The sequence below is a fragment of the Schistocerca gregaria genome, chromosome 3, assembly GCF_023897955.1.
Source record: "Schistocerca gregaria isolate iqSchGreg1 chromosome 3, iqSchGreg1.2, whole genome shotgun sequence".
Lineage (NCBI taxonomy): Eukaryota > Metazoa > Arthropoda > Insecta > Orthoptera > Acrididae > Schistocerca > Schistocerca gregaria.
In genome coordinates, this window is record NC_064922.1 from 281,737,792 (window position 1) to 281,752,057 (window position 14,266).

The 14,266-nt window shown below is 40.5% G+C and overlaps 1 protein-coding gene across 2 annotated transcripts in view; it reads left to right on the forward strand.

The window, feature by feature from the left end:
- The window catches only part of LOC126355628 (E3 ubiquitin-protein ligase Ubr3), a 259,907-nt gene that overhangs the window by 26,824 nt on the left and 218,817 nt on the right, over positions 1–14,266 (forward strand). For both annotated transcript variants that reach the window (XM_050005991.1, XM_050005992.1), the window contains exon 4: positions 13,282–13,414. In XM_050005991.1, the coding sequence (XP_049861948.1) occupies positions 13,282–13,414 (133 nt within the window). The remainder of the gene's footprint in view (positions 1–13,281; positions 13,415–14,266) is intronic.

A 14,266-nucleotide genomic window follows, 5' to 3' on the forward strand; every position in this document is an offset into this window, starting at 1 on the left:
TCAGAGAACCTGAACCTTGGCCTAAAAAAAAACCCATGTGCACTTCACAAGTATTCTGCAACCCAATTGGCTGCTCCCTTTGTGTAGTGCACCCGTGCCCTAGCAAGGGCAGTCTCTCCACGTGGCTCCAAACTAAAGGACACCAACCGACTCAAATTTCAAATTGTGAGCTTTGTTTGCACAATGCCCGTGAGGCCAGCAGCCTTCACAACCTCTACCACCCACCTGTATGAAGTGAGGGTGGCCTCAGAACCCAAGTGACAGGCATTGTTGTTGCCAACATGAGCCACTGTTTGCATTAAACTGCATGCTCAGGTGCCTCAGGCAAGGCCTCTTGCACATCTCAAATGAGTGTCCCTGCCAGACATACCAAGTACACATTGACTTTCTTGCCAGCCCTGTACGCAATCTGCCTAAGGGGCTCCATAACGTGCCTAATGTGGGAGCTCCCGAAAGCTAGTAAACCACTTCCCCCAATGTGCCTGCTCGGACACTGCCACATAGGCTGTGAACTATGTTACAACAAAGGAATTCAAGGGTCAACACCTCCAAAACTTAACACACGAGTCATAACAGGAGATACTTGTGTAGAACAAATAGGATATAAAGTTGGACATCTGGAGGTCCCTTCCTTACACCTCACTGTTGCAAATGGACATTACGGCTTGAGCATGGACATTCACTATTTCTATTTTGGTTCTTTTTCAACAGTTCAGTGCACCTTTTTCCTGTTTTCATGCTTGATCTGTGTTCAGTTTTTGATGGACTGTCCACTGGGCCATCTTGCCACTAAATCTGAGGGAAGAATGCTGCAGAGTTTCCCTTGTAAGTTACTTTATTCGTTCTGATATGAAGTTAGTGCATTGTTGTGTAAGAAGCACCTGACCTAGCGAGGTAGCGCAGTGGTTAACACACTGGACTCCCATTCGGGAGGATGGCGGTTCAAACCTGCATCACCCATTCTGATTTAGGTTTTACGTGATGTTCCTAAATCGATACAGGTCAATGATAGGGTGGTTCTTTGAAAGAGCACATCAGATTTTCTTCCCCATCCTTCCCTAATCCGATGGGACTGATGACCTCGGTGACCTTGCTGTTTGGTTCCCTTCACCAAATCAACCAAACAACCAACGAAAAAGTGTCTGTGGCGCACCAAACTTAAGTTTATAATTATTGTCCATGGGTTTCGCCACTGTGTCAGCGTGTTGATTTGAAATAGTATCATTTCTTTGTAGCATAATAACTGATGTATTATTAGTGACATGGAATGTTTCCCTGCTAGTATCTGCCCTAAAGGATCTAAGCTATCCAAACCAGTCATCTCAAATGGTTTGCTGGCTTCTGGTAATATTTGAAGTTGAATATGTGGATGAGTTAATTCAGCTTATTGTGTGTATGATACACATTTCTTTACATACTGCTCTAAATTCTGCCTGCATGTTTGCTACCAATATTGTTTGGCTACATGTCATTCATATGGCATATGGTGATACTCATAATCTCCTCATGGGATCGTAAATGCTGTCTTTGGGTAATCTTCTGGTGCTACCTCTAACTGGTGATGGTCATTACGCAGATTCATATTAGAAAAATGTCTGTTTTGCCCAGATTGGCCAAAGCTTCCCTTATAATTAGAACTGAATAAGCATCTGTTACGATATGCTTGTTTAGATGCAAATTGTCAAAACAAAAGCAATATGCCTTCTTCCCATCTGCATTTCTCTTTGGGACAATTACCACTGGTGCTTTCCAGGGGCTGGTACTGTTCTCAATAATACCATCTCGTAACTGTTGATTAATAATTTTTCCCATCACTGGTTGCAGGTGATGTGATGTACAATACAGTTTACAATACACAAGCAGTTCCTTCAGAATCGGGATGTTATGTTGTTACCGGGGATGCATGCTATGACCCCTGAGGATTAAACATGTCCTAATATTATAACAAAAACCACTCCATTGCTATCTTCTGCTGCTTCCAGTTGTGGTACCTTCCTTCATAATGCAGCTAAACTGGCAGCTTGCTTAAGCTTGGGTCTGAATTTGTTCTGTCTAGATCAGCTGAAGCAATGTCTCCAAATTGGCGACTATCAATCCCTTGGACAATTCCGTGTGTGCACTCGCAAAATTATCTGACACTAAAAGCAAGTTTTTCACCATTGTAACCTCTGTATGTGTATAACGCTCCTGAAAATGAAGCCCTTTACATTATCAAATTTTTCATTGTAGTTTAATGGCTCTAAAACACACAGTACCTTTACCTGAAAACTAGTTCCTACATCCAGCCACAGTAGTTTCCCTATATCTTCTAGTATTTATCTCAGCTAGTTGATTCTAAAGAACTGTGAATGCAGTTATGTCATCTAAATTACATTGCCTAGGTTTCAGTCCCTGCAAAGTTCCATGTAAAAGGCATTGAAATATGGTCACTGCGCCCCACATCTGAGGACTTGTATTACAGCTTTTCAGTATTCTCAGCAGTAGTACTGTAACAGAATGCTGCCCTGTCCAGCTTTACTGTGCACCAATTTTAATTGACTTTTGCATGATGTTTAAGCTATAACTCTAACATCAAGACTATGCAGCAACCATCGCCTCTGAGACAAAACTTCCCCACGACTGCAGAACTCTTTTTCCCCAACCCAGAAGCTCTACAATGCTGAACCCAGTGAATGCAGGTCATTTCCATCCACTTCTTAACCTGCATCGTGGTAGGCCAAACCTCTTATTCCCCACGGGTCCAAACTCGACAGGAACATTTGCAAACCCATGCCCAATAAAAGCTCACCTTCCATCCACTAAGCTGTCAAGGTAAAATTCTGCCACAGCATATGTTTGGATTGTGTTTATATTTACTGGGAATACCACACACCAAATCTGGAGCCCCTATTGCCATTTGACAGTGATTTACTATTCCCACCTCATGTCCACCTATCCTGTCCCTGTCAGGCTTTTACCTGCAGTACCATTTTGGATGTCCTATTTGCCCACATTTCGTACATTGTGGTTCATGGCACTCTGCCGTATGTGATCTGTTCATCCTCACTTGTAACATTTAATACTTGTGGTGAAAACTTGTTTTGTATCCCGAACTCGGGTCACAGCGTCAATCTCTTCCAATGCCATTGCAGTTGCTACAACTTTGGCCAAGTTCTTAAGGAACTCTGCCTGTACTTTCCTTGATACATCAGGTAGTAACCTCTGCAAAAAATGTGTGTAACACTGTTTTTTCTGCCTCTTGTGGGAAGGGTTCTGTAAAGGACTCTGTAGTTATCACTTTGTGTAAACTTGTGTGTTGACATTGAGCTTTTTAATTCTATCCACGAAGTTTTCAATTGACTACCCCAGTTTCTGGAACACATTGTGCAGTTTCTCTCTAGAATACCTCCTGCTATTTTTCCCTCCATGTCGCTGCACCATACCCAACCCCAGAATTTCAAATGTTGGTGTGTTCCATAGCTCATCATTATACATTAAGTATGTTTTAGCAAATCACACCAAATGCAATTGAACCATGTGTAAAACTTGTTCCTTTGATCAGCATCCCAGCTTAGTGGCTGCTAACAAGTTGTCTATGAATGGTAACACATCATCTCATGCTTTCCCCGAAATATGATAAACTGGGGCAGCAGTGCTAGCATGAGTATGGGCATACTGGCTGAAAGTCAGTAAAATATTTTGATAAGGGTTCCAACAGTCATGAAGCGGCCATAAATGAACTGGAGAAGATCCACTTGATCTCTGATTTTATTTTATTTGCACACTTTTGGCATCAAGCATTAACAGCCTTGTAGAACAGTGAAGTAGTTATTTTTGTCAGTATGCTAAATAAATGTGGCTATTATTAATCTTTTCCCCAGAGGCAGGTGCACATTTTCACCTTCTGGCACTTGTGGCATTATGCCATAATAAAGAACCAAACATGAGATAGTACAGTACTGGTACTCCAAGAAAATTTGCTTCATGAAAATTGTACCGAAAAACTTAATATCAGGTTGGGGCCTACTTCATCGTAAATCTGGACATATTAATGTGCACTTTAAGCCAAATTATGCATTTTAGTATGGTTTACGAAATTCTGGTGCTCTTAAGAGTATCCTCCGCTGTCCTGTTTCCTTTATGATGTAATGTAAGGTCTCTTAAAACTATATGTATATGTACGAGCATATGGGCTTCCTACATCATCGTAGCTGCCCATGCACAGTGACACCTGTTTACTGGCGCGCTATGGCAACTGCTGAAAGTAAGTTTTTTCTAACAGGTCATGGGAAAATACTGTGAATGGTGCTTTGAAAAGCATTAGTTTCAAAGTAAATTTCCCTTTACACAAGATGAATTATGTTATGTGTATGAATGTGCAATGGATTTCTTAAGGGTATACGGAACACCCTATACTTACAATGTTAAATTGAGCTAAAAGTTAGGAACATTTTCTCATTTGTTATTTGGACGATACTCTTGATTTTTTTCACAGAACGCAGAGAGATGTTCTGCTTCTATGCTGAATTATTAATTTTGAGAAAATAATGTATAGTTTTTCAGATATTTTATTTTTTGTAAATGTTAAAAAAGTTATACATTTTAACAAGTATTTTAAAATTTACATCCATTAATACAACATAATTCCACATATCTATTAATTCAGATATATTAGAAGGTCTTAAGGAACAACTACAGAAAATTTCATCTTTCTACTATAAATAGGCCCTGAGAAAATGTACCTTATACACAAAAAAACTAAAGTTACAGGAAATTAGCTTCAAAGTTTTTACTTCAGTACAAGCCTGCTCCATAGCTTGTATCACCAGAATCGTCCAACAGCTTCCTCTTAATGGGTTTGCTATGCTGTCTAGCCATCTTTGAATATACTTTTATGGCATTATCTGAAGACCTTAGCCGTTCCTTGTCCAAACAAAGCATAGCTGCGGCAGTTCGTAGTCCTACACAGAGCCCCAACTTCTGCAGAACTTTGCACTTTGTTATATTTCCCTGATTGAATGATGAAACAGCATCATAAACGCCAAAGTGAAGTGTGTTTATACCCACAAACACAGTTTTAGGTAGTCTATTCCATATCACATGGTTCACACACTCATTTGGATTTTGAGTCCGGCCATGAAGATATTTCTTTAGTAGACTAATACCTGCGAGGTCTCGGAATATTGGTTTTATTTCATCCATTATGGCAGGTGTCAGGTGATGAGGGTGATTGTATTGTTTCTTAATTTCCTTGCCTCTGTTGTACTTGCACCAACTATCGTCTCCTTTTGGACATAGCCCATGTTGGGGATTCTCATTGTTTGAAGCTGTATGAAAAACAGAGCCCAGACTGCTCTTCTCTTTAATTCTGCGTCTGCTGTATTCTGTCTTATTGCTAGACCATAGCACTTCTGAATATGATCTATTGTAGCATCTGTCAGTCTATTTTTCCCATCTAAAGTTTTTCCATCGCTCAATTTCTTGCCTTTCATGCTAGCCTTGAGCCGTCGAAGTCTTGATCTCATCCTTTTCTGAACACGGCCAACACACTCCAGTTTGGAAATTTTCACATCGTTACCATAGGATCTCAGTTCCTCAATTTCTTTGAAAGCCTTTGAGTCACCATCTCCAAGATAATTTATGTATCTAACGTTGTACCATTTTACTGAGCACTGATAAATACTTCTTACATCAGCAACTTCCATACCACCACTTGACCCACAGTAATTTGTCATGGACAAGTCTCTGCTATAATTATTTTCAACAACTGCTTCCTCAACAGCATCTTTCATGTTTTCCTGTGACACATCTTCTACAGCAGAGCCTATTTGCAATTATGTGTTTGTTAAATTTTGAAGGTGGAGGAGGGAGGTTCATCACACCACACAACATGGCACCTGCAGCCCTGCCCTTTCCTATACACCATAATCCATAAACCAGTCTAATGTTTATATCGTATAGTTTACCTGTATCTGCAGTAACATGTGAGGAATTGAAGAAAGTAACACTGTGTTTGCAATAACTGCACATCAATTCTAATTCACAAGCAAGTCCTATATGTAAGTTTGTTTTCAATGAAACACCACATTTTCCACATTGTTTGCAGCACACATTGTTCTCCAAAACGTCTGATGATAAAGAGGCATTAATTACATCATATTTTGTAGTCCCAGCAAGAAAACTCAATGACTTCTCCACATAAGACTTTCACAACAATGACATGGATGTACTTACAAAGGAAACAATACAAATGGTGCAGAATCTACTGTCAACTGTCTAGAAGTGTAGCCAACAGAAAAGCTAACTCTCTTGTGCTCAATTATATCTCTGGCAAGGGTGTCTATATCAGGTATATTTCGCATCTCATATACAAGGTGCGGAACATCGTGCGTCGAATTTATTGTAAAAAATTAATTAAAATAGTTCTATTCACGTCATCCAAATATTTTGTTCATGATATTAAATGGGAGAGTCTAAATTTTTTGAAAATACATTTACCCAAAAATCGATTTTTTTCATCGAAAAACTCATTCCGTATACCCTTAAATCACAGAGTGTTTGACTCTTAAAACTTAACACATTGATGACTAGCCACTTCGAGGACTTTACGGCACAGAAGACCAAACATTAATGTCGTTATTTAAAATTTTACTGGCACATTTGTGTGATGTATCGTAAAGAGCAACACTCTGAGACAATATTATATGTGAAATCTTAATTTTTCTTGTAGCTACACTATGTACATTAATTTAAACCATTAACTTTTCTTATTTGTGTGTTCACACTACTTAACAGTGATGTTGCTATTGGCTGGCTACATCAAGTTTCCTATGCTCTGTATATCTGCTGTCATTGGCTGGCGAGATCACACGACATAAACTATGATTGAATTATGAAAGCACTTGTCAGTCTAGCTTTCTGTGCTTCATAAACTAACGTGCAATTTTTGGTGGAATTCGAATCTATATTTTCATAATACAAATACAAAAGTATGCAGCATATCATAATATGAAACTATGCTGCATAAATGTTGCTGCACACCAAAGATCTTTCCAAAATTTTTTCTGAGCTTTTTTGTTCTCTGAAGTTCCCCACTGGTGTGTAAAACCTTTACCATTCAAAGGATTGATATTTTTACAGCTCCGAGGGAAAATATACTGCCACTTATTGTGAAAAAGTTTATTTTTCACCTTAGAAGAAGTGTGTTTTCCGGTTTGGGGAGAGTCTGTTTTTAACTGGGAAATCCGTGATTTTGTTTTTCCTTGTCCATATTCACATCCTGAGGTTAGATGGTCTTCATTGCCATTGAGAGTGTTACTTCTTGAAAAATGTAACAATAATGTCTTTTTGCACTCTAGATCAGGACTGTTTATCCACAGACATCCTTGTTTGATTGTAGGTATTTTAAAGCTTGCTTTGCTGTGAATTCATGTCGGGTTCATCCATCATCATTCATTTGTTACATTTCCGTCTCATATGCTTTAAATGGTTTATTTATCAAGACATCAACAGGTTGCAATTGTGAAGTAAGTCCTCTTGGAATAACAGCAAGCTCTGTATTTTCCTGTCTCAGTTTATCTTTCACAGAAGTTTTCAAATGATTATTAAACTGACCTAGCACAAGAAGAGAACTTTTCTTCAAGAAACCTCTTTTCCTTCTCTACCACACTCTGTTAATCCATAATTTCATACCAGCACCACCATCCAACCATTTTCATGTACCTAATCAACATCTGGCAACATTTCAGAAGATTTTGGCATTGTTTTGTGCTTGATAATGATCATTGGATTAAGTTTAGTACTTGGAGTACAACAAGAAAGGACAACAGTGTAGTGCATTTTTGCATGTCCACTTGTTTTTATAGTTACAGGTTAGCACTTTTCTTGGTAACAGTTCTGTTACTCGGCACATGAAATGTCAGAGGGGCTTCATCCATATTTGTTATTAGCTTAGTTCCACACTGGTTTTCTTTTTGTGTTGAATAATAAAACAAAGAAAAGATAATACACTCCTGGAAATTGAAATAAGAACACCGTGAATTCATTGTCCCATGAAGGTATTGACACATTCCTGGGGTCAGATACATCACATGATCACACTGACAGAACCACAGGCACATAGACACAGGCAACAGAGCATGCACAATGTCGGCACTAGTACAGTGTATATCCACCTTTCGCAGCAATGCAGGCTGCTATTCTCCTATGGAGACGATCGTAGAGATGCTGGATGTAGTCCTGTGGAACGGCTTGCCATGCCATTTCCACCTGGCGCCTCAGTTGGACCAGCATTCGTGCTGGACGTGCAGACCACGTGAGACGACGCTTCATCCAGTTCCAAACATGCTCAATGGGGGACAGATCCGGAGATCTTGCTGGCCAGGGTAGTTGACTTACACCTTCTAGAGCACGTTGGGTGGCTCGGGATACATGCGGATGTGCATTGTCCTGTTGGAACAGCAAGTTCCCTGGCCGGTCTAGGAATGGTAGAACGATGGGTTCGATGACGGTTTGGATGTACCGTGCACTATTCAGTGTCCCCTCGACGATCACCAGAGGTGTACGGCCAGTGTAGGAGATCGCTCCCCACACCATGATGCCGGGTGTTGGCCCTGTGTGCCTCAGTCATATGCAGTCCTGATTGTGGCGCTCACCTGCACGGCGCCAAACACGCATACGACCATCATTGGCACCAAGGCAGAAGCGACTCTCATCGCTGAAGATGACACGTCTCCATTCGTCCCTCCATTCACGCCTGTCGTGACACCACTGGAGGCGGGCTGCACGATGTTGGGGCGTGAGCGGAAGACGGCCTAACAGTGTGCGGGACCGTAGCCCAGCTTCATGGAGACGGTTGCGAATGGTCCTCGCCGATACCCCAGGAGCAACAGCGTCCCTAATTTGCTGGGAAGTGGCGGTGCGGTCCCCTACGGCACTGCGTAGGATCCTACGGTCTTGACGTGCATCCGTGCGTCGCTGCGGTCCGGTCCCAGGTTGACGGGCACGTGCACCTTCTGCCGACCACTGGCGACAACATCGATGTACTGTGGAGACCTCACGCCCCACGTGTTGAGCAATTCGGCGGTACGTCCACCCGGCCTCCCTCATGCCCACTATACGCCCTCGCTCAAAGTCCGTCAACTGCACATACGGTTCACGTCCACGCTGTCGCGGCATGCTACCAGTGTTAAAGACTGCGATGGAGCTCCGTATGCCACGGCAAACTGGCTGACACTGACAGCGGCGGCGCACAAATGCTGCGCAGCTAGCGCCACTCGACGGCCAACACCGCGGTTCCTGGTGTGTTCGCTGTGCCGTGCGTGTGATCATTGCTTGTACAGCCCTCTCGCAGTGTCCGGAGCAAGTATGGTGGGTCTGACACACCGGTGTCAATGTGTTCTTTTTTCCATTTCCAGGAGTGTATTTTCTCTTCGCACTATCGTGACATTTTCTGATATATTTTGGCTTTGGTTTGCAACTAAGTCCTTGAATCCATTTTAGTAAGTCATCTCTCTCTCTCTCTCTCTCTCTCTCTCTCTCTCTCTCTCTCTCTCTCTCTCTCTCTCTCTCTCACACACACACACACACACACACACACACACACACACACACACACACTAGCCCACTGTTGGCAGAGGGCCATAACACCGTTCAGCTGCACTGTTTCCATGTTCTTCTGCATATGCTATTACTTTCAATTTATAGCCCACGTCATATGAACACCTTTTCTTTTTTGCTTTAGGAAACTGGCTACTAGCAAAAATATTGCACCATTACCAATAACACAAATCACGTTCTATTCAAGTTCATTGACACTGTAGTCTGAAGTGAAGCATCATAGGCTAGACAGTGTTCTGCATTTGTGATGGCCTGGCAGGAGGGTGACACTGCTAGCAAGTTTGTGAATATCCACAACTCATGTTTGTTGCTTTGGTTCACCACTGTTGCCGGTTGCATCCATTGTTGTCAGATGGAGATAGATTTCTCACGGCATCGAATATAGGGACATTTTTTAAGACTGGTGGGAATTTTAAATCAAAGACTGGATTAATATTAATTTAGAGTATAAGACACACCTGAATGTTGGGGGCAAGTTTTCAAGGAAAAAAGTGCTGCTTATTGTCTGTAAAATACAGTACATAGCTGTGATGTACGTTTCTTCTTTAATAGTGATGGAGTCTCTGTTACGAAGTCTAAGATGAACTTGTATAAATTCATTTGCTGATAGGTCACACCTTATTAGCATCCTGTTTTCATTTAGTGGTTTGAAAAAATGATTGACTCTTGTCCCTGGAATGGTAGAACCAGTTTCATTCTGTTTTTGTAATGTATTTGTGAATTTTGTTATCTACTCTGACATAACATAAAATATTTGTCTTGCTGGAACAAGGGTTGTGCCAAGAGCATTCACCGGGTGCAAGTCTTTCCATGTGACACCACTTCGGCAACTTGCGCGTCAATGGGGATGAAATGATGATGATTAGGACAACACAACACCCAGTCCCTGAGCAGAGAAAATCTCCGACCCAGTTGGGAATCGAACCCGGACCCTTTGGATTGACATTTTCTCATGCTGACCATTCTGTGCCAAATGTCAATAGCTCATTTTGAATTAAAATCACATAATCACTGTAAATGTTTAATAGTACCATCAACTCCATCACATGCTTTTCCGCCATTCCCTTCTGTAGTTATCTATGACCTTGCTTGTAATGGCACAAATTTACAAATTTATTAAGTTTTTATATTGTGCAGAACTCCCATCATTGAAGTGAATGTGTTTCAGGGTAAGAGCAATTTTATGAGAAACAGAATATTTTTGTATCATGCTGCAAACAATCTTTTATAAAACACAACATTCATTTAATGCAGTCATCTGTTTTATTGTATGCAACAAAAGGGTAAAGGGTAACTTGAATGTTCTACCAACTCAAAGTAAACAATAGTTTTCTGCAAAATCCACTGTAGTGATGCATGAAATATCAGGGAGTCTTTCATTGCTTGTTTTTCAGTAGCGACCCTGAGATTTCAATATGTAGTTATGTTGTGCCTCGTTTTAAAGTTTTTGGAGTAAATACTGAACAAATTTGTTGACTTTCTTCATTAATGTGTCCAGTGTAGGTGGATCAATTGGGATCCATTCCTTAAAAATTGTGTTTTTGGAATCTTGTAAGGATTACAACTTGAGTGAAATAATTCACATTTCCCATTATTCAGGACACTGAGAAGAGCAATGCAGCGTACACTCCTCATTTTCCAGAATCTAAATACATTTCCACAAAAGTTCAGTGTATGGTTCTTTTACATGTGCAGTACGCATAATCAATTTTACATTTTGGTGATAAATGTAACACATTTTTTGGATAAAGTTCACAAATATTTTTCCGGAAGAAGTACAGATCTTCCAGTTTATGCAAAAGTATAACACATTTTGCCATTTTCTGAAGTGACAGATAGTCATTATTTTATTAGCAGGAATTCGAATTATATTGTCAGGCATAGTAACAAGAAAGGTTGTAGAAACAACTGTCATTGTGGATTTGTAGTTATCTGTATGCTTAATTCCAGCATTTTAACAATTTTATATCATAATTGTTCCTTATATATTTTCATTGACACCAAATTGAATAAATTAGGTTGATAAATAAAAAAGTTACAGTCGTTACAGACTTATGAACCATCCAGTATCTGCACACCAATTTGTGAAAATGACCCACATTCCAAAATGCTCTCCTAAGTGTTGATCAAAAAATAGTGGAAAAATTATTTATTTTGTTTTCATTTCGTGGTTTCTTACACCAATTTTTCGCAAACATCTGTTATATGAGGTCAGTGATCACTGTGATTTGACATGAAATATGGCAGTCCTGTTGCACTGTGATCGGTATGCTGACACCAGTGTTGTAGGTTGGACACTTCTGCTCTGCAAAGTGATATGTGCAGGGAGGTGTGGGTTGGGAGTTCCAGAACTGCTCTGCTATGTGTGCAGAGACAGTAAAGCTCACTCAACAGCAATGTTCTTTATTAATCGGTGCTACTGTACAGTTGGTAGACGAGAGTGGCCCAGGAACTAGCCAGGGTGGTGGACAGCGAGAGTGTACGCTGAGGCAGTAGGTTGCTATGGCAGCATGACAGTGGCCGGCGATGACGGTGGCCTTGTCGACGTGTCAGATGCCAGCTTCACACTACAGTGAGCTTAAGACTGTACTGGTGTACTGCTTGTGTGGTGGCTAGCAGAGGTGCGCTGTTGTCAAGTCAAACCCTGGACTTTCAAGAGACTAGGTGGAGTGTTAGGTGATGGCACCCAATGGGTGGCCTTACCTCGGTGGTTCCAGATCAGAGCCTGAACCATCAGGGCTAGCTGATGGCTTGTAGTCCAGTGACTCCAGCGACTTCGCCTAATTGATGAGAATGTAGCATCTTGGCCACACATTTAACCGATGACTGATGCAGAGACTATACAGATTGAATGCACAGTGCTGACATAATGACATTAACAGCTGAGCTGGTAGGATATGTACTTGCTCCTCGGCTCCAGTTTGACTCCCTTCATGTATCCAGCAACAGAAACACAGTATTGTGCTACAGCATGAGGCAACCCAGTCTGCTACTGATGTAGAACACTGTGTTGTATAACATCACACAAACATTTTGGCAGTGCACAGCTACAGAGTTATGTAGGTGGCTGCATGTCTGTTTGCAATGGTCTGTGAGGATGATATTGCAACAGTATCTTTTGGATTTGAGTAATTTTTATGTTATGTACAGATAAGGACAACATGTCTGTAGACATACCCACTGCCCTTCCAGTATCAGTATTAAAATTTATCCTTTTTTTATTAGTTAGGATTCAGATGTTTTGATGGAAGTAAGTCTTCTTTACAACCCATAACTTTGTCCAAGTTCCAGTATTTTGTTTTGGTGGTAAGTGTTTCATTTGTAATTATAATTTTTCTGCAGCTCTGTGTTTCGGCTGAATATACCCTAGAAACGTAATATAAATCAGAGAGATAGAATTAGTATTTCTTTGATTAGACAGTATGTTTCTGATAATGGGCAGTGCGAATAGCTTCTTACAAGAACCTTTCAGATACCACCATGCCATATGTAACACATTACAGTAATGGCCAATGCATTACGCACAATCATGTGAGAGTACCTCCTTAATGATTACATAATTTCAAGTGATTGTGTTGCTGATACATCCATTTTGGAGCTAGGTTTTCATTAATTTTAGCATTTATTATTTTTATAACACCCAGATAAACTTAATTATTAACTTATTTTTCTTTTTAACTTCAGCAAATCGGGGATACAAGATGCATACCTAGTTGCCATTCAAGATGCTGACTTATATCTTACAATGCTCCATGACTTCAGTGCAATGGGTGCTGCAATGAGAAGAGTCATGACAGGTGCTCTCACAAACCCACAGGTAAAATAATTTTTCTGTGATTCTTTTGTTTCTGTTCTTTTAATATACTGTTTTTATACAATTAATTACATAAGAAAGAATATATGATTTTTGCATCACACAAATTTTAAATTTTCTCACCCTTTTTTGGTAAACAGCGCATTTTTAATTACACCTTTCTTTATGTGTAAACAGGTAGGCTATTTTTCATCTATTCTGTTGCAATAAAACTATCAGGAGTCTTGGTTTAGAACTCTTTTTGGGCATTCCTATATCCTGGTGTGTGTGTGTGTGTGTGTGTGTGTGTGTGTGTGTGTGTGTGTGTGTGTGTGTGTGTGTGTGGGTAGCACCTCAGAAAGCTCAGTGAACCGGAGTTTCTTGACCTGTAGGTGGCTAGTACTGCTAATCTTCTGTAATCACAGATGCTGTAGATGCTTTGCTTCACAATCATTAAATGTTGTGTATCACAGAGAGTATGGATCTTGTCTTAAGCATCGGAAGTTTGAGGGTGGTATAAACCTCTAAAAAAGGTCCCTTAGACTGATGGAATGGATGACTGTAAAGGTAAAACAGTTGTTGGTGAGCATCCTCTGTGACACCTGCCTTGTCCCAAATGTTGTAAGTTTTGTCCCGGTCAGTGGAGCTCTGTCTACATTGTCCTTTATGTCCCCTGTTTCTAATGAAAGGTCTTTGCATCCCATTTTGTACATAAAAATACTTCCATCTGTATAGATGTACAATCTGACAGTAACAATACCAACTCAACAGAAAGTGCTTTAAATAGCTCACTTCATTCGTCAGCTTAGAAAAGAGTGCCACTGAGTAGCAGGACACTTAACATACCACACATAACTGCCAGGGAAGAGGGAAATT